This window comes from Sinocyclocheilus rhinocerous, unplaced genomic scaffold (assembly GCF_001515625.1).
Source record: "Sinocyclocheilus rhinocerous isolate Xijiao unplaced genomic scaffold, SAMN03320098_v1.1 scaffold2199, whole genome shotgun sequence".
Classification (NCBI taxonomy): Eukaryota; Metazoa; Chordata; class Actinopteri; order Cypriniformes; family Cyprinidae; genus Sinocyclocheilus; species Sinocyclocheilus rhinocerous.
The window spans coordinates 783,940-805,090 of NW_015659020.1; the positions used below are offsets into that span (position 1 = coordinate 783,940).

At 38.1% G+C, this 21,151-nt stretch overlaps 1 protein-coding gene across 2 annotated transcripts in view; it reads left to right on the forward strand.

The window, feature by feature from the left end:
- Positions 1-21,151, forward strand: part of lmx1bb (LIM homeobox transcription factor 1, beta b) — a 65,790-nt gene that overhangs the window by 42,142 nt on the left and 2,497 nt on the right. For both annotated transcript variants that reach the window (XM_016531821.1, XM_016531822.1), the window contains 5 exons: positions 10,647-10,879; positions 12,640-12,815; positions 13,709-13,786; positions 14,258-14,324; positions 18,993-19,151. In XM_016531821.1, the coding sequence (XP_016387307.1) occupies positions 10,647-10,879; positions 12,640-12,815; positions 13,709-13,786; positions 14,258-14,324; positions 18,993-19,151 (713 nt within the window). The remainder of the gene's footprint in view (positions 1-10,646; positions 10,880-12,639; positions 12,816-13,708; positions 13,787-14,257; positions 14,325-18,992; positions 19,152-21,151) is intronic.

A 21,151-nucleotide genomic window follows, 5' to 3' on the forward strand; every position in this document is an offset into this window, starting at 1 on the left:
TCTCTCTCTTTCTCTCTCTTTCAGATGGTCTCTCATTTGCAGTGCATGTGCTGTAAAGATGTCAGGTCTCCAACGGGGCCAGAGAGGAGATGAGCATTACTGCAGGCTTAAGTTACAGAGCAGAACGCTGTGATGAGAAGCAGAGCAGTCTGCAGAGGTCTGCCCGTAACTCACGCACTTCTGCCTCCTTTACAAGGGAACACGCTGTAGCACAATGACAAAGAGTTTGGGAGATGCTAAAAGGGGGAAATTCACTGATCTTTATATCTATGAATCTCGTCATTTCTCCTACTGAAAGAGACCGCTAAAAAGCTGGTTTGTTGGTCTTAAGATGTATAGGATGGTCTCCTGGCCTGGCCAAACTCATTAGGCTGGTCTTTATTGATGGTTTTGAGCATGTTTTTAACTATCCAGGCTAGGAAACCAGCTGGTCAACCAGTTAAATTAGCTAAATAGTAGATACCAGACCAGCCTAAATACAAACTAGTGTCATTTTTTTATCAACAGGGAGCTAAAAGTGTTTAGCTGGTCAACCTAACCAGGTAAAAGGTGCTCAAATTCTCACCTTAAACCATCAAACCATCAGACCACCTTAAGATGGTTTAATCTTTCTTTTTGTTTTCAGAAGGGATTTGAATGCTGTTTGATCTAAACTTGTAATCAGCATTATCATGAAGCAACCGATGATTCTCCAAACTCTCAGCATTTTATGCTTATTTGTAAATCAGATTCAGATGGGTCAGATCTTGCATACAGTTCCTCGTGTTCACGCCCACTCAATCCCCCTTTTCTTTCATGTTTTGTGAGAGGCAGCACTGTCTCTTTGTACATAGGAGCTGTGGTTCTGCATTGAACATGCTCACTGGAGATCTACAGCTGTCCAAACACACACTGTGTACCTGTCTGCCTGATGCCCAGGCTTAGCTGTGTACTCAACCTCCACCGCTCACGGTCCTGCTGTCCTTTTCATATCAGTGCAGCCATCTCTCCACACTCATCCTTCAATCTTTTTGAAGGATGATTTTTTTTTTCTTTATCCCCATATCGTTCAAAAGTTTGGGGTCATTAAGATTACAAAAATCTATTCATCCAAAAATATAATCTATTCATCCAAAAGTATCACCACAAAAATAGTAAGCAGCAGAACTGTTTTCAACATTGATGATAATAATAATAAATATTTCTTGAGCAGAAAATCAGCATATTAGAATGATTTCTGAAGGATCATGTGACACTGAAGGCTGGAGTAATGATGCTGAAAAGTCAGCTTTGCCATCACAGAAATTAAACACATTTTGAAATATATAGAAAATAATGTCATAATATTACTGACAATATTACTGTTTTTGATCAAATAAATGCAATTGTTTTCTTTCAAAAACAATAAAAAAATCTTATCAACCCCAAACTTTGGACAGCGTATATTGGTGTAACGTGGTCAGATTTTCTGCATCATTGCTTTGTTCCAAAACCTAATGTGCTGCCTAAATAGACAGCTTTCAAGGCATGATAAATGTGGAGACTGTTCCATGAGGTAAAGGCAGTATTTGCATTAGTGGAAAAGGCAATCCCAGAATGCAATCTTGGAGAAAAAAATAAAGATGGCAGACATGGCAAAATGTTGATTGTAAATAAACTTAGATTTCAATCCAGACGTGTATCATTTACATATAAGGTATGACATATTTAATGTTCCATGTAATTGAAATGGATATTTGTGTAGTTAGAATAGGGTGTTAGCTTAGCAACATGCTAACATTAAACTTTATTGAAATGAATTAGGAGTCATGCTAATTGTTGCCTGATTTCAATCCAGACGTGTATCATTTACATATAAGGTATAACATATTTAATGTTCCATGTAATTGAAATGGATAGTTGTGTAGTTAGAATATGGTGTTAGCTTAGCAACATGCTAACATTAAACTTTATTGAAATGAATTAGGAGTCATGCTAATTGTTGCCTGTGGAGAGTGTTCAAAAGTCATTTATGAGGTTCAGTGATAGTATAGACAGCAAGGCGGAATTAGAGATACTGTGTCTCCAGATATGTTTGACCAGTAGACTGACTTTTCAGCCCAAATTTTCTCACAGAAATATGTTAAGACAGCTTGATTTGTGTTAACTCAGCCTGTGAATGTTGCACTTGGCCCTATGTTTCGCTGAGAGGCATTGATGTAAGTGTGTAGACATGTTTGGACACTGATACTCTCCCTCAGCCGTGCCTCCTACATCTGCAAATGACCCCTCAAGTTACTACGTCTTTAAGTTCACCGGAGCAGAAAGCATTTTTGATGATCACGCCTGACAATAACTTAACCGCTCAACCAGGTAGAAAACGCATCGTATTTTTGAATACATCTCCTCACGTTGTGATACAGCTCAGTTTGTCAGATTAATAAGGGCGTTCAGCCACGCGTGGAATATTTTCCTGTCAGGAGCCGCACGAAACATGTGTTTCTGTGAACAGAAAGAGAAAATTTAACATGTCACGTAACCACTTTCCAAAAGAGTAGGACAGAACCCTGAGGCACTGATTTCATTTAAGTCCTCAAACGTCACATGTGTTTTTGGATCTAAAGCACACTCGAAAACACAGATTGAACATGAAATATGTTGTATAATGAGAGTTACCAGTCAAATTGTGTATGATGACGATGTTGATGGCCGTAAAGCTGCGTTGGGGATTTCTTCAGAGCATAAAGCGACATCGATCCGCATCCTCGTCGCATTGATTGCGGTGATTAGATGTTTTGTGATGCTCAACGTTCATTTCAATAGTCTTAAATGGCAGATTCATGATTGTGGGAATTCATGTGCTCGCCGTATAACAATTCAGGTGTTGAATTCTGTGGGGTAATAAATCAGCTGTTGCAAAACAAATATGAATAACAATCCCTGAAGCCAGCCAGCCACCTACCTGCGCTAAAAACCTCCCAGCATTCTTAGATGCACAAGACAATGGTGTCATAGACCAAAGGAGAACCTGTCTAGGCAAATCCGCTTTTCCATCACGGCGAGGTAGATGATCACACGAAGTTCTTAGCTGGGATGTGACTCATACCGCGGCTTATGAGCCATTTGTTAGCCACAAGGCATATCATCAACACCCCACAAGCTTCAAAAACAGTTTGCTTCTAATTTGATAGATTTTTTAAACGAACAGGGGACAAAGTGAGAGATGAAACGTGTCTTCTGAGATCTTCCCTCAGTGTTCCTCAAGAGAAAAAGAGCCCAAAGATTGTTTGATGGAGGAAAACACCTCTGGGCCAGTAATGAAGGTGCATATTCTCCTCTAATGTGTTTTACTTTTACCTGCTGGGAGTTTAATTAAAAAACAAAGAGCCTCAATTTAAAGCCCATTACTATGCTAATTTAGTATAGAGAGGGAGGTGATTAAGCAGCTCTTAGCGTTGACTTGAGCTTGCCCAGGGGAGCGTGGTGAAGATACTCTTTATTTGCCTTCATTAGTTCACACTGTAATCTCTCCACGCCGAAGAGAATCGCTGATACTAAGCAGTAATAGAGGCCCATTTCCTCATGGATTATTAAAGAGAAGTTTTACTTTAATGATTATGGTATTTGTCTAATGAAACTGCATTTTTTAGTCTGTGTTTAAAGTTTAAGGACTTGAGTTATGATCAATTGCATTTAATCTCACCCCCCAAAATGGTAGAAGCGTTGCAGTTATTCTTAAAGAATATTAAAGAGCAAAGATTTTATGGCACACTAAACCAGTATAAACTTTATCTATGTTGGTCGTTCACAACCAAGTCATGATATTGGCTTGGAGTTGTACTCAGTTTCACATGCTGATTTTTAGTGCTCATATTTACTTAAGTAATATAAATGTACTTTAATTTTATAGTCTTTTCGATTATAAACTGCAAAATGTACAGTATAACCAGCAGCATGTAAGCGCAACCAGAATTTGTGTGGAAAGTAAGTGGGTGGATGGATGGATGGATGGATGGATAGATAGATAGATAGATAGATAGATAGATTGCAATGTCACCTATATGTAGTTTAGCTTATATATTTGATCATATTTTAATTTTGTGGAGCAGGAAGAAAGAGCACTTCATTTTCCTGAATGCATTACATGTGCAGATTTTTTTAAGCAGAATGAAATGCAACAAAAGTCCATAAAATGTTATACAACATTGCTGTACCTATCATATGCTGTAGACCTAACTCTCAAATGTTCAAAAATGCAAAATACAATATCAGAATAATTTTTCCAAAGAATATGCAGCATTCAGAAATGATTTTTTTGTCCCACTTCTAATTTGTAACTGTGAAGCTGCCCTAAACTGTTTTCTCTCACTTTTCTTTGGAGCTCTCTTTCTGTGTTGGTATCCAGGAGACAAGATCCATGTCACAGATGAAAAAAACAAACAAAAAAAAGATCATAGAAGCCATGTAGCCTGTAACCAGGTAGCTCCCAGACGCAGTGTCCATCAACTCTCCTTCAACTGACCCCCCCTCACAAACACCTCAGCGTTCGTGTCTTCATGATTGACATGACCAGAACACATCGCAGGCCTGGGGGGCTCGGTTGAAGAAGCCTGGGGGGACTGACTGTCTTCAAAGTGATTGTTTACAGCTGTTAGACAGAGCCTTTGATGGAAATGTGGTGACATAAGAATCCATTCTGAAATCGTTACAGGCTTTTTTTTTTTTTTCGTTCCCATGCATGTTCAGTAAAGACGAGAGGCAAAGTGATTGTTTACAGCTGTTAGACAGAGCCTTTGATGGAAATGTGGTGACATAAGAATCCATTCTGAAATCGTTACAGGCTTTTTTTTTTTTTCGTTCCCATGCATGTTCAGTACAGACGAGAGGATAGGTGGGGATGAGAGCATGTGTTGCTAAATGTACGACGATTATCGAGACGCACACTCCCCCACACCTCTCTCCCTTCTCTAGACTCATCTTTAATCTCCTCTGGGTATGTGATCCTTATCAGCGAGTTAGAGGCATTGAGGGAAGGCCTTTAGTGGTCGGGAAATCATCGCCAACATGTGATGAAAGCTTTAAGATGTTGTCACACTTTAAGTTGTTCATAAGCTGTTCAAAGAGAAAGCGCGTACTCCTACGGCAACCGTTCTGAGAGGAATTGGAAGGTGAGGCCTAGACGTTTTTTTTTTCACAGAAATATCTTCCTCTGATGAGCTGTCAAACGCTCTGTCCGTGCAAGGCGCAGACACCCTGTAGACAAAATGTCATGTCAGAAAACAAGGAAAACGTGGAGGAATTTGGGTGCTTTTGAATGTAATGTATAGGGTAATGAGTTTGGGACATAGCGCATGCCAGATTCAAACCATTATTATTATTTTTTATTTAACGGGAAAAAAATCTGTATAATATTTATTCTTAATAATAATTTTCTTTTATTTTAATTGTTTTAATTTTACTTAATTGTAAAATTTATTGAATTATATCTGCTACCTGTTGCTCTAAGATTCCAATGGTGGACATTTCTTCTCACCAAACATGCAGTCTTGGTGCGTGAATACCGATTCTTCTGCCGATTACACTGGACTGTGAGAGTCTGGAAGCAGATAATGATCTTTTCTGAAGTTATCTGTGTGGATTATCTCTGATTTGACTCGTGGGGTCTGGATCTGGGAGGGTCTGAATCAATATTGGCACGGCGATGCCTGAATTGTGTCCGTTGATCCAAATGCGAGGGTCTTATCTGCTAATCTGTGCGCTCAGGTCTTTGCTAGGGAGTGTACATCCTCAGGACAAACAAATTGGGTGTCTGAAGGACTTTAAAGTCCCCCCCCCCCAATTCTGTTTGGTCTGTCTTTTTCTTCCCCTTTTTTGTTATAATTTGTCTTAATGACTCAATATGTAGTCTTGGCTTTATAATTCATCATTCACACACATTATTCACTCTCCTCATAGTATCCACAATCAAAACTCAGTCAGCTGCCTTGCAGTCTATTGCTTACTATGCCTTCCATCTAGAATGAAAATTCTATGGATTGATTTGTTCTACATAGGCAACTACATAGCAACTCTGCACTGATAACTTGACTCCTCCTGTTTTCAGTAGTTTAGTGTTAGCATGTTGCTAAGCTAACACCACAATACTCTTGATGAGCATTAAAATGCATAGCACATACAGAAATTGGGTAAAATAAGCAATTTTAGAGTTGTTCAAAATGTTTTGGACACTTTTTGACTCAGTTTTGAATGAAATGTATGTTTATTTATAATCATTTCACTTTGTACGCCACCTTGGATAAAATTTTTTTACTGAGCTTGTCGCAATGAATTTTTATCAGTGAACGATACATATATAGGTACTGTATATATGCTGCTTTGTTCACTATCCTAATTCCAGAATTTTTTTTTTTTTTACTTCGCAAATGATTAAAATGGATATTTATTTCAAAGCATAAGCATATAAAATGTCGTTTTTATTGGTATTGTTCAGTATAGCATGGATAGAGTATATTAAAATGTTCCATATAAGGTTTTTTTTTGTTTGTTTGCTTGCTTATTTGTTATTTGACATATTTGTTTATAACAACATATTATTATTACTTATTTAATGTATTTATTTTATTTATTTTAGGTGTTTTATAAGGCAGCTCAATAATGTACATGCTTCTTCAGACTCTTTTTTGCTCCTTGAGACCAATAGGAGAAAAATTGGGATCTGTAGATCTTGTGTTTTGTGTGCGGTGGTAGTACTTTCCCTCACTGTAGAGGTTTATTAAAAAGGCCCAGATGTGGAGATGCATCTGACGGATTCTACTCTCTAGTCTCTCTTCAGCTTTCATCTCAAACCACAGGACAGAAATCCCCTCCAGAAGACGTGCGGCATCCCAGTAAGCGCTGTCGTTGTTTATGTCTGTCCTAACGTTCGGTCCGCTCATCCCCTGCGTACCCATACTCCGTTGCTCACCCAGGCTAATCAGGTAATGTTACGGGGGATTGAGATCAACCAAGGACCCCACCCCGGTCGGCCTTCGCCTGCTCACACTGCGGTGTTGTTTTAAAGCGCATTCTTTCGGCGCTGAACTTGGAAAGGTATTAAAGTGGGATTAGGGGCTCCTCCACAATCCAGCGCTTGTGTCATTCACTGGGCTGCTCTCTTTCACCCCCCTCATCCCGGCCGCCTCCCTCTCTCTCTTTTTGTTACCCCCCGCCTCTGCCCTGTTTGATTGTGGCGATCAGTGGGAGTTGAAGTGACTGTGCCTTTCAAAAGGAAAAAAAGGGGTAGGGTTAAATCCCTACTCCACTGCTCCCTGCTAATTCCCCTTGTTCCTCCAAGAAGGATTTACTTCTGCTGCCAGCTTGTGAAAGGCTTTCTCTGCCCATCCGAAAAGTTAGTCGTCGCCTTCCTGCAGAGGTGTGGTTTCTATAGTAGGGGCGTCATGCGTGGCTATTCCATCAGAGGTCCCGCTGAGAATGGGGAACGGGTCAGGGGGGCTGACGACAGCCAAAAAGTCCGGATTAGATGCCGGGACAAAGCCAGGACAGGAAGATTCCAGAAGGAACAAATGGGAATTACAGCAGCAAAAATAATGCAAAGTGACAGAGAGGGGAAATAGAAAAATAATGGCTTACAAGATTAGAACGGGTGGGGAAAAAGGAGGTGAGAAGAAAAGAGGCGGATGAAAGGGAATGTTTTCATTTGGATGAGAAGGATCCTGAGAGCGGAGCGGCGTCGAGGTGAGCGGGCGAAACTGGAAAGTGTCACCACTTCTCAATAGGGTTCATTTCCTGTGCTTTCCGGCCTTTTTCGCCCTGGAGTCTTTGACGAGGATTCGCATTGTTGAATGAACATTGGATTCAAACTGAGTCATGATGACAGATTCATTATTCTGTCTGACTTGTTTGACAGATCCGGCGTGTAACTGGTTAATCTAGCCAAAATATTACGTCAGCCATGCGAACGTTGTGAGTGTTTGGATGTGTTTAGACAGCAAAAACTCCATAAATATGATGGAATGTGCAAAATCATCTTGTTATTGTTACCAACTCATCTTCTTTACAGATGTTTCACAAGATCAAATCACAGCGCTGTGGTCTTCGTGCCAAAAATTACAACCATGCTAATCTTCAATACTTGCTCAATACTTGATTTGTGGGGGGAAAATAATTCTATTTTCATGTGATTAATGAAATCTGTATGGACGTAATTGCTTGAACAATTGGGAGTGACCACAACAGATCAGGCCGTGATTCAGATTGGAGAAAGGAGCCAGGTAGACGGATATCCCACAAACACAAGAGAGTTGTTTGCATGCCAACAGTTTAGTTGGGATTAATAGTTTTCCAATGGCAAATAAAAATCTTCTAATCTTCTTGTTGTCCCACAATAAATAAAAGATTATAAGCTTATGTTTAGCGTGTTAATGCCAGTAACCATATTGTTATTCTCCCAAAAAACTGAGTTCTCAAAGTTTTTGATCCCAAAGATCCCAAAATATGATGACCCACTTGTGAAGGAGTTAAAATAAAATCCCATTTATTAATCCCATTAATAGTAAGCATAACATTATTAAGAGAACATGATGTTACATTTTAAATAATTAATAATAAGCCAAATTAAACTATATATATTGTCATGTGATTAGAAAATATTAACCAACTCAAGTTATTAATTATATGATATATATATATATATATTTAGTATAAAAATCCTTATTTTATATTCATATATAATTCATTTGACTTTATTTATTTTTATTTAATTTTTTACATTTATTTCAAGTTTTGGAACACCAGTTTGAAAATGTAAATATAAATATGAACTAAATATAAAATATAAACTCATTTAAATGAAGTAAAATACAGTTTAACAGAAACGGCAATGATTAAAATAGTACATAATATAGTACATAAAACCTACAGTATCTGCCAATGAGTATTTGCCAGTTATTTTCCAGCATTAATAATGATGCTGCTCCATAAATGACAAGATGATTCCACTGTATGCCACATCGTTTTATTCTCGTGACATCTCAAAGGACGCCCATAGAAAGTCTGACATGCAAAACGACAGTCGCGACAAAAAAATACCCAGCTATACAAAACTCCAACAAACAGCGATGCAGCTGGTCATGTGTCCAGCGGGCTGTCATTATCAGTCCCCCATCACCATCTCACAATGAAATTACCATCACAAAACCCACCATATTTACACATATTCATCTGAACTCATATTAACACATATTCATCACTGTCATCCAACCCTGTCCACCATCAACAGAATATGATGATGATGGGCATTCTCCCTGTCTCTCCCTCCCGATGAACAATGCCACAGATGAAATGCAGAGATACACACAAGCGCCGGGGCAGCTGTCCTACCAGCCAGAGCAAACAAAAGAACCAAGGCTAATAAATCAGCTTTTATGGGCTGGACACTGTCATACACCCGCTTCCTGTAGAGGTGGGCTCCCGCTGAACCTCACAAGATGAGAGCGAGAGGGTAATATCTCTGCCTGTAATGAAACCAAAAGGATTTTATCGACACCGTTAGGAGGAAATGAAGGCTGCGGGGGTGTCTGCGGTCTGTTATGTAAACAGACATGTATTGTGGCATAGCGTATGATTTTAGAGTTTATCTGACAGGAGAAGAGTTCATAGCAACATAGTGTAAATTTGCATTAAATATGAGTGAAAAAATATTTTTGTTTCTATTTTAATATTTTATTTATGCTATTTTTTATTTTCTCCGATCAACAGGTTGTTGTCTAATCACAAAAAAATGTAGAAATCTCTCACAAAACAAACTTTTAAGCCATCTCTTTCCTAAGAAATAACTTCCCGTTTCAGTAGCATTGTGTGATTGGCGCTGGAGCCTGTCTAATCACTGCAGTGAGCGGGATAAAGCCAGTGGAGCTGAGGGCCCACACCGCTGATTGAGGTTTGCTGGTGCGTTGGGTCGAGAGGTGATCCCGTATTTCCTTCCATTGGGTTCTGCTGAAGCGTTGAGGAGTTATCCAGGCTGCATTAACAGATGAGCCAGTGTCAAAGCAGATCGCTCTGGGGCTCAACCTCATGCCCCCTGCCCCCTTGCTGTGATGCCTTCTGATGCTTTACTCTTACTGTATTTTTAAATCTCTTAAAGGGGAAGTTCACTCAAAAAAATGTCCATTCTATCATTATTTACACACTGTCATGTCATTTCAAACATGTATGCTGCTTGTTTTTCCACCATGAAAGTAGTGCAACTATTTGAAAAGTAAATATGACAGAATTCAATTGTTTGTGTCATAAATCCAGCTTAAATGACTCTAAAGGTCCTTGCACACTGAGTACGTAATTTTCGTATGCGTTTTTTTTCTTTCGTATTCATCATCCTTTCCTATCAAAATGCTTGCTACAGATGCGAAAATGCAGAAAACCGAACCTGATCCCAATTTTTTTATGACAGACGAAAGTTTTGGAAGCAAGTGTGTGAACGTCATTGACACAACGTGAGGTCGTGCGTGCGAAAATTTCAGACGAGAATTTCTAACTCGGTGTGCAAAGACCTTAAGAAGCTTCGAAAACATCTTACCAACCCCAAACCTTTGGAACGGTAGTGTCGATTTAGAGCTAAATTTTGACCTTATGTCTTTTCAGATTTTTTGATCATTTTCACATTTCTCTCTTTCTCTCTGTCACTTTCTCAGGTTATTTGTGACCAAATGCAGCGGGTGCCTGGAGAAAATCGCCCCCACAGAGTTTGTGATGCGTGCACTCGAGTGCGTATACCACCTCAACTGCTTCTGTTGCTGTGTATGTGACCGACAGCTGAGGAAAGGGGACGAGTTTGTACTGAAGGACGGACAGCTGCTGTGCAAGAGCGACTATGAGAGGGAGAAAGACCTCCTCGGCTCTGTCAGCCCTGATGACTCAGATTCAGGTATGAATACTAATCTATACACCACAGACCATGATGCCAGCAGCGTATTCATGAATATATTTTTAGGGGAGTTTCAGAAGACTTTCTTTGTTCTGTACAACACAGAAGAAGGTGTTTTGAAGAATGCTTCAACTGTTTTTTGTTCATACAATGAATGCCAAAACATTGACTTTTATTGTATGGACAGAAAACACTAGACCCATTTTTAGAAATATATTCTTCTGTGTTCTACAGAGGAAAAAAAAACACACAAAAGTGTAGAATATGGCCCCTTTAAACAACATCCAGCAGATGAAGAGCAGTTCTGACAGAGAGAAGCCACACTGTGCTGTCTGATGTGGGCAAGTTAAGTTGCTGGAAAGAAGAAGAGCTTGAATCTCTGTGAGTGACAAGAAGGATTTTAGGCCCTGCTCACTTCTTATCAGCCCCTCAGACTCCTTTTCCCTCACTTCACCGTAATGAGGCATCTCACCAAGCCTCACTTTTACCATCCCCATGTGGATTTCATTTAAACGCATGCACACGCACACAGCCCACTCTCTCAAACACAGAGAAATTTGTCAGATGCTTCAGCAAGACTGCGTCAACTTTCTGGGACATTTGTCTCTTTTCTATTCTTCACTAGTACGTTTTTTTTGGTATGTTTGTTTAATGTCTCTAAGTTGACCTGAATGCAAGAAGTGAAGTGTAATTTCTAAGAATTCGTTTAGTTTGCAGTACACCACAGAAAAAGAGATCAGAAACAGATGAGAGAGAGGACCGAATCAGCCCATCATGTTTGTATCTCCTGCTGATCACTTAAAAAAGCCAAACCACTTGCAGGCCTAATCGCCAGAGATGTTCACTGCTGATGCCACAAAAGCCACTAGTGCCAAATTGCAGAAGCCCTTAATCTCGAAAAACAGTCACGCTGGGAACGTGCCCATTTGGGTTTTTAACTTTCGAACCAGGCCACGTTATGGGGTTTGGCACCTTTTTTTTTAATTACTATTATTATTCTATTAAACACAAGCTGATGTGGCTTATTGGATGAAACCTCCACCCACTGAACAATAAAGCTAATCCCCCGTTTGACTATAATAATTACAGTAGGAAAGCCAGGAGCCATTTTGTGAATATGGCACATTAGCTGGACCTACTGAGAGAGATTATCACGACACAGGGCAGGCTTGATTAACCCGCCCGAGGATCACCTTAGACTAATTGAGACACTTTGATTAGTTCATATGAACAGGCAGTGTACATTTTGTGATATGAGGCGAGATATTGAACTTTTTGGATTGGCTAGCTTAAATTCTGCTCTTTTGCGAGCATGTTCACTGTTTGAATTTGTGGTTTTGCTGTCTGTTTCACTTCCCCTGGATATTAGACCTCATTTCCCATATGTACTCCACTTTCATACCTTCCCCAAAATGTTGCATCTGCTGTGTGTTGGATTCTTATCAAAGATTTATATAGTGTAAAAGAGCCAAAGCCGTGCGCTATTCATTTTAAATGACACAATGTCCAGTCCAATGACAAATTCACATACTTCACAGTCAGAATTGCCGTTTTGCAATGGATGTGGCCCACTCATGCACTAATAAATTGATAACAAAAGTATTAAAACCACATGTGTCTCCTTTCATTATGGATGCACTGTGACTGAATCTCTTAAAATTGAAAAGAACAAAAACATCTATTTATCAGTAGGCTGTCTAAAAAGTTGCAGAGTTTTAAAAGTAAGTACTGATTCCTGTGAATGATGGATTTCTTTCCAGAGAAAAGCGAAGATGAGGAGCTGAATATCAAGCCGGAGAAGGGCTCAGGAGGAACCGGGAAGGGAGATGATGGGAAAGACCCAAGAAGACCCAAGCGACCGCGTACCATCCTCACCACGCAGCAGAGACGTGCATTCAAGGCATCCTTCGAGGTTTCTTCCAAACCCTGCCGAAAGGTGAGATCAGTTTCCTCCATCTCTTGAACACCATCTTTCTATCGAAGTCATTTGCGACTCAGAGAAAATAAAAATGGGTATTTATGAGATGAAGTTTAAAATAAGAAATAGTGGGATATAAATTTGCAGTTGTGATATCACAATTACTTGAAAGTTGCAATTAATGACGCAATTGTGAGATAGGAAGTTGCGATTGAAATTTTTTGTCAGAGTTATGATATACACTGTAACATAGTTACATTGTGAGATATAAAGTCACAATTATGAAAAAAGTTGTAATTGTGAGAAATAGTCAAAATTACAAAAAAAAAACAAATGACATGGTTTATGAAGTCACAGTTATGAAATATCAAGTTGCAATTACGTAAAATAAAATGAGAAAAAAAATCACAATTACAAGATATGCAGTTGCAATTGAGAGATATAGCCACATTGTAACATTGTAAGAGATAGTTACAATTACATGGGATAAAGACTGTGACAAGTTGCAGTTAACACCGCAATTGTGAAATAATATGAAATTGCAACTGAGATTTGAAGTCGCAGTTTTAATAAATAATTACTGTAACATTGTGAGATAGCCTCAACTGTAAGAAATAAAATTGCAATTGTGAGAAATAGTCGCAATTATGTTAAAGTTTTGAGATATGAAGTTGCAATTGTGAGATGCAAAGTCACATTGCAATAAATGGTCAAATTAACTAGGAAAAGTAGCAATTGTGAGATATGAGGTTGCAATTGTGAGGTCAAGTTGCACTTACGGGAACATTTTGAGATTTAGTTCTAAGAAATATATTTTGAAATAAAGACACAATAATGAGAAAAAAAAACACTCTAAGGTGGAAATGGCCTTCCATATATTACACAGACTCGATTTTTGTTGTATATTCTAGGTAAGAGAGACGCTGGCTGCAGAGACAGGCTTGAGCGTTCGCGTGGTTCAAGTGTGGTTCCAGAACCAAAGAGCTAAGGTGAGTCCAGACCCTGTACACTACCTTATTAATCATCCAGTATTACCCGCACAAACCTGATAATGTACATCCAAGGACCAGATAATACAACAATTTTCAAGTAATCCTCCAACAACGCACTAAACTCCTCGCAACTGCTGCCAAAAGGGAAAAAGCAAGCGAGGCTCTAGACAGCAAATCTCAGTCGCTATCTGCCTGAAGCTTAACCTCTCGACGCATTCCACAAAAAACTCCCCAAGAGTTCGAGAGAGATGTATTCACATCCATCCTGCTCTTACGTTAGTGTCTGAAAGCCACCTCAGAGCCCTGATTTTATCTTCAAAAGGCTGTGGATAATATAATGCAGCCAGATCAAGCTTGGCGTAGTTCAAGCAGAGGTGAACAACAAGGAGCATCTCTCTTTAGATAGCCGAGAGTTGGTCTGGGGAGTCGCGAAGTTTTCTGATTGTGCTTTTATCGTTATTTTTTCAGATGAAGAAGTTGGCGCGGAGACAGCAGCAGCAACAGGAGCAGCAGAACTCCCAAAGGCTGGGCCAAGGTAAAATGTCCTGACATGAACCTAAAGGCAACCGCATAGGTCCAAAATACCACAGAAAGACGGAAATCAACATAAATGAATAGCATTTACAGTATCTCCAATCTGTAGACTGTTTTTGCATTTTAAGAATCCTGTGGAATTGAATTTTACATATTAAAACAATTTAAATGCTATGGAAGCCCATTTCTGCAAAAAATAAAAATAATAAAAGGTAATTGCGAGTTTTTATCTCACAATTCTGATTTTTTATTTTTTTTCTGGCTATTACAAATTTACATTTCGAATTTCTTAATTTTTTTCTCAGAATTGTGTAATACAAACTCTAAATTTTTACTTTTTTTCTCTGAATTGTGAGATATAAACTCACAATTGCAAGTTATAAAGTCAGAATAGCAGGATATAAACTCACAATTGCAAGTTATAAAGTCAGAATAGCGGGATATAAACTCGCAACTGCAAGAAAGTCGAAATAAAAACAATTCTGACTTTTTTTTCTCGCAAATGCGAGTTTGTATCTCACAATTCTGACTTTTTTTCTCACAATTCTGACTCGCAATTGCGAGTTATAAAGTCCAATTCTGAAGGGGAAAAAGACTGATATGTTCTCAGACTGGCGAGTTTATATCTCACAATTCTGACTTAAAGGGTTAGTTCACCCAAAAATGAAAATTCTGTCATTAATTACTCACCTTCATGTCGTTACAAACCCGTAAGACCTTCGTTCATCTTCGGAACACAAATTAAGATATTTTTGATGGAATCTGAGAGCTGTCTGACTCTGCATAGACAGCAATACAACTGAAATGTTCCCAAGTCCAGAGACTTAGCAAGGAGATCGGTAAAATAATCCATGTGACATCAGTGGCTCAACCGCAATTATACAAAGCTACGAGAATACTTTTTATGCGCAAAAGAAAAATAAAATAACGACTTTATTCAACAATTCGTCTCCTCCGCATCACCCTGTAGCGCCATTTTGGAGAATATCAGCTGGACGTAAACAGCGTATGCTGTTCTGTGTCAGCTGCGTCACACGGATACGCTGTTTTCGTTCAGATCAAATCACAACAACAGATCCGGCGTGACGCGGCTGACATTTGTGTTCCGAAGATGAACGAAGGTCTTACGGGTTTGAAACGACATGAGGGTGAGTAATTAATGACAGAATTTTCATTTTTGGGTGAACTATCCCTTTAACTCACAATTGCGTGTTATAAAGTCAGAATTGCGAGATTTGCAATTCTGAGTTTTTGCTCGCAATTGCGACTTTATATCTCGCAATTCTTTCCTTATAACTTGCAGTTGTGAGTTTATATCTCACAATTACTAGAAAAAAAGTCAGAATTGTGAGATAAAAAGTCGCAATTATCATTAACATTAAATTAACATTTACTTAAACGTTTATCCAATTTTGTTCATTTTAACTTTTATTTTGCATAAATCGTAAAAGGTTTTGTCTTCTTATAGGCAGTTTTGCTTAATAACTTAGACATTGTGGTCAAAGTAAAATTTTTAAAAGAATATCTAATGGTAGAAAGTGAGGTATCCCAATTGACCTCCATCCACATCAACCCTTGCCGTATGAGTCGTGTCCACCCTCCCAAAAACAGGGTGAGCGACACAGGCGATGACCCCTGGTCGCTGTAGATTAGGTCGAAAAACGAGTGCAGCTCTTGTGTGAGGAGGAAGCGTGGAGGTGGACGAATTAATTTACAACATAAGCGCATTGAAGTTGCCTCCGCTTTGACTGATCCACCCACCCCGTTCCCTCCTTTGCTGGAAGTGGCCCAGAATCCCGCTTTCAGTAAACCAGCTGTCTCAAGTTGCCATGCAGCCGGGCGCAAAGGATGAGCCATTGTGTGTCTGTGATCTTCACACTCACTGAGTTCATGGCCTTCACATTTATAAGACTATATCTGTTTCTGGTCATGCTTGGCAACATGCCATGTATTAACACCGTTTTTAAGGCTAATTTTTCATTTGAGAGTGTTAAAGAGCTAATCCGTCAAGTAGCGTCTTTTTTGGACAGTTAATATGTTGTTGAGACGATCCAACTGAGCTTCTGTAACAGATGAGTTTGGATGAGACTGTCTGGAAAATAGAAACATGAAGAATATTATTCCAAGCTCTACGGAGGAGGACAAATGTTTCCTCTACAGCTCAAGAGTCTTAATTCCTGTACAAATATTTGTTGTAAGGCAGTGGAGTCCATTCCTCCATCAGTCATATTTATTTCTTCACTCTCTGCGTTTGTCTTTAGAGACTGTGGAAATAACCGTAAAGCAGTTTTATTTTAGAGATAACGTTTGAATACAGAGAACACATTTTCCTCCTATGGCTGTCTTGGATAAAGGTACTTGTACTTAAGGCTACATTTTAATAATCAAAACATTTAATGCCTACTATACTCTATGTACTTGGCTAATAACATTGCTTAATAAATTCAAGACCTTGAAATTAATTTTAACACATAGTCTATTTACATTTAAAAATCAAAAAAATATCTTAAAGCAAATTTTTGTTGTTGTACTTCCCCGAGCAAAATTGTAATAATCAAACATATTAATTCCACTGAATATATGTGGCTTATAATATTTCTTAGTATATTTAAGACCTGTTAGTGCATTTTATTTACATTTTCGATCCTAGACATATAAACACATTTTTTTTTGTTTGAGATAAAAGCTAGTCTTCCTGTCTTTATTTTGTGTAAAACTGAGGGTTTATATTGACATTTTATTGCTGAACAGACCCCCTTGTGCACGCTCTCCTGCAAAGCCATAATCCAGGCGATCATTGAATCATCTTCAGTGATAAACCACAAGCAATAATACTTTTATTTTATAGACCGATGTTGGACTATTCTCACGATGCATTCATTTATGGAGCTTTGACTCTGCTGTGTAGAGCAAAAAGACCACTGTCGAACGTCAGAAGTGTAAAGTCATCACATTGACACTAGTTTCTCTCTGTTTGCTTCAGCACTTTTGTGGCCTTTGGCTGTGTCACATTTAATGGGATAATTCAAGTCAGATAGTGATCCATCTTTGGTCATGAACCTTACCCTCATGAACCAATAGAAATGTTTTCTCAGAGAAACGAGAGAAAATGATAGGGTGATGGAGACGCTCGATAGAGACAGCTAGGTGTATATGAACTATTCTGGTGGTCTGAGATATTGAGAAGTCTTGTGAAGTCAGACTCCCCTTCGGGAAATACCATAGCGGTCTTGAGTAGTCCATGATGTCATGAATCATGGAATTGGGCTGGAATATGTCATCCAGTGGAGCCCCACGGTTAATACATCGTTATATTTGTTATCGTAAATCCTATCTGTCATGGTTATAAGTGTCAGCTTTCCAATAGTTTCAGCTATGGGGCCAGTGACTGGTGTGAAAACATTCTAGAAAAGACTTGCTGCGTCATGTTGTGGTTCAAGAGTATTTCAAAGTTTAACCGCTACCTTACAACTTTATGTATTTGGGTCAGTGAAAGCAAGAAAAGTAAAATCTTTTAAATAAAAAAAAAAAAAACAAGCTTTGCGGATGAAGACATACTTAGTGGATGATCATGAAAACCTTTGTACCACATTTATACAACTTTACACCATCACGAAAAGTTTCAATTGAATTGTATTTTAATTGTAATTTTAAAATATGTTTTCAAGGGAAAAAATGTTACAAATATCATAAAATATTAATTCATAAATATTATGTTTATTTTTCATAATATTATGTTTTGCACACATGACATTTTACAGCCTGAACTGGCTTTGTCTTGTCATAAAAAGGTCAAATTATTTCATATTTTAAAAGACTGATATACAGTCATAAGGGTTTGCATTGGTCCTCTCTATTATATACTGTATATATTCCATATATAATGATCATATATATATATATCATTTATACAGTATTTTTCCCTGCATGTTGGTTGGACCACTTTTGATTTGGTGGACAGAATACTTTATACTTTTTATTTTTATAATTTTTATTTTTATTTTTTATTATTTTTATTTTTATTTAATTTAATTTTTCTTTATTTTTCTTTATTTATTTAGTTAGTTAGTTAGTTAGTTAGTTAGTTATCTTTTAGTTTTAGGGGTTTTTATGATACTCAGTTTACTTGAAAAATCATGGATTATGGGTTAGCAAAGTGTCAGTGTGGTAAAACTCAACATCAGATGTCTTTGCATCAGAGTAGAAGATGTAATGGAAACTTGTGGAAGCCTGTAGAAATGAAATGCAGACATCTTTCTTGCGAGAGCTCACCACTCAAAAGCAGAGGACTGAGATGGTGGGCTCCAGACTGGAAGCCACAAGAGTCATTCCTAGCCCTCGGCACTGAGTATGACTCATATAGAGTACTGCCCTATAGGGCTGGTGTCACAGCGTCTTCTCCCACTACAGAACAAGAGTGTTTCTTGTTTGTTGGTTTTCGTGAAATTCAACTTGATTTCGAGGCCAGATACCAGACCCAGTCTTGATTTTTGGAGAAACCCAATCCACTAGAAAGAACAATTCTTACTAAACGAAGCATTAATGTTTTGCATTATGTACAGTTGTTAAACTAACTATGCTCTCCAGTTCGCAGAGATGATGTCAGTCATCCCTACCGTGAGAATATCTCAAAGGCTGATCAACATCGACTTTTTTTTTCCCCTTCCAGAGGTGATGTCCAATCGAATGGAGGGAATGATGAACTCCTACACACCACTGGCTCCAGCCCAACAACAGATGGTTGCTATGGAGAACGGTTACAGCACCGACCCCTTCCAGCAGGGCCTCACCCCTCCTCAAATGCCCGGTGACCACATGAACCCATATGGTGAGCATCAACCCATGAGCTCTGTCATGTTTGCTCCCTGAAGCTGGGGCATGTGTTTGGACCACAAGGTTCACAAAATGCAACCATACCACCCTTCTTTCCTCATGAGATTACACAAACGCACCACTTTATTTTGAAGTTTTCCTTCCAAAATGAATTCAGTGTGTTTCAAAACCATACTCGCCCCATCCACTGTTCCCAGAGCGGCCCGTTTGGTTTATTCGCCCTGGTCTCATAGGGATTAATGGTGTAGTCTGTTATGCTGTGTGACACTGTCTATTGGATTTTCGTTAAAGAGCTGAACAATGATCTGTGGTGCGCCATGTAAAACAACAATGGTTAACCATGATGACTGATGCACAAAGTACCATGGGAAAGCATCCATGGGTCTGCTAGCAAAACAACACATTGAGCAAAACCATTTAGAGCTAGCCACATTCGTCAAAATTTGGTGTAAAGTTTGGGTAAGAAGCGAACTGTAATTCCTCAGAGTGAGGCTGTTTCTGCACAACTCCAGTTGTTCTCACTATTATTGACATTAACTTCAAGCATTAGCCACATAAATCTGGAGACATCGGTCACAGGCAGCCTAAGAACAGGTCCCAAGTGTCTTGTCATTCATTCTCCTGAATGGCAAGGCCCCAATCCCCGGTCTCATCACACTCCAGCTTGGGTTTTATGGGAGAACAGCAGGGACAGACAGCATTGCCAGCTCATTAAAAAACCATAGCCCATCAACCTGTCACTGTCTTGCGGAATGGTGTCATTAAGTACTGGAAAGCGTATTACAGCTAACTGTGCCCACAAGGAAAATGATAGTATATATATATATATATATATATATATATACACACACACACACACTGATATTTTTAATTATATGAAATTTTATATTTTACACACACTCTTGACGATTTGCAAGGGTCTCTCTATGGTATAACTTCCCATTTTACATAATTTTTTCTGTACAGTATGTTTCAGGGTTATTATAGTACACTAAATCTAACACTGAAACTAAATCTAAAATCGTTAATAATGTTACTTGAAGTAAAATAAAATATGAAATGTTAATTTAGTTTAACAATATACGATTGTCTGGAATGTGGGATGCCATACAAATACATAATTGAACAGTCATGAATTTTATGTTGTTTTTGTGAAGATTGACTCTTAATTATTATTTATATATATATATATATATATATATATATACAGTAACACACACACTGATATTTTTAATTATATGAAATTTTATATTTTACACACACTCTTGACGATTTGCAAGGGTCTCTCTATGGTATAACTTCCCATTTTACATAATTTTTTCTGTACAGTATGTTTCAGGGTTATTATAGTACACTAAATCTAACACTGAAACTAAATCTAAAATCGTTAATAATGTTACTTGAAGTAAAATAAAATATGAAATGTTTTTTTTCACCTACCTATGTCAACATTTCTCATTTATATACTAAAACTAAAACTGAAATAGAAATATACTGTATCTATATCTATCTATCTATCATCTATCTATCTAGATAGATAGATAGATAGATAGATAGATATATTACTATATATTACTAAAACTTTAACAATTAACATTAAAATGAAAACTGAAAGTTTAAATATAAAAACTGATTCAAAGTATTAATAAAAGCGATAATAGTATCTCTGCGATATTAAATTAACAGTAATATGTTTCTCCATGTTGGCTGAACCATATTTAAATGTTTAAAATAATACAAGGCCAATTCCAGAGAAGTTGGGACGTTTTGTAAAAATGCAATAAAATCAAGAATCTGTGATTTGTTCATTCTCTTTAACTTTTATTTAGTTGACAAAAGTACAAAGAAAACATTTCCAATGTTTTTACTGACCAACGTAAATGTATTTTGTAAATATGAACAAATTTTTATTTTGATGGCTGCAACACACTCCAAAAAAAAGTTGGGACAGAGGCACGTTTAACACTGTGTCACATCAACTTTCCTTTTAATTAC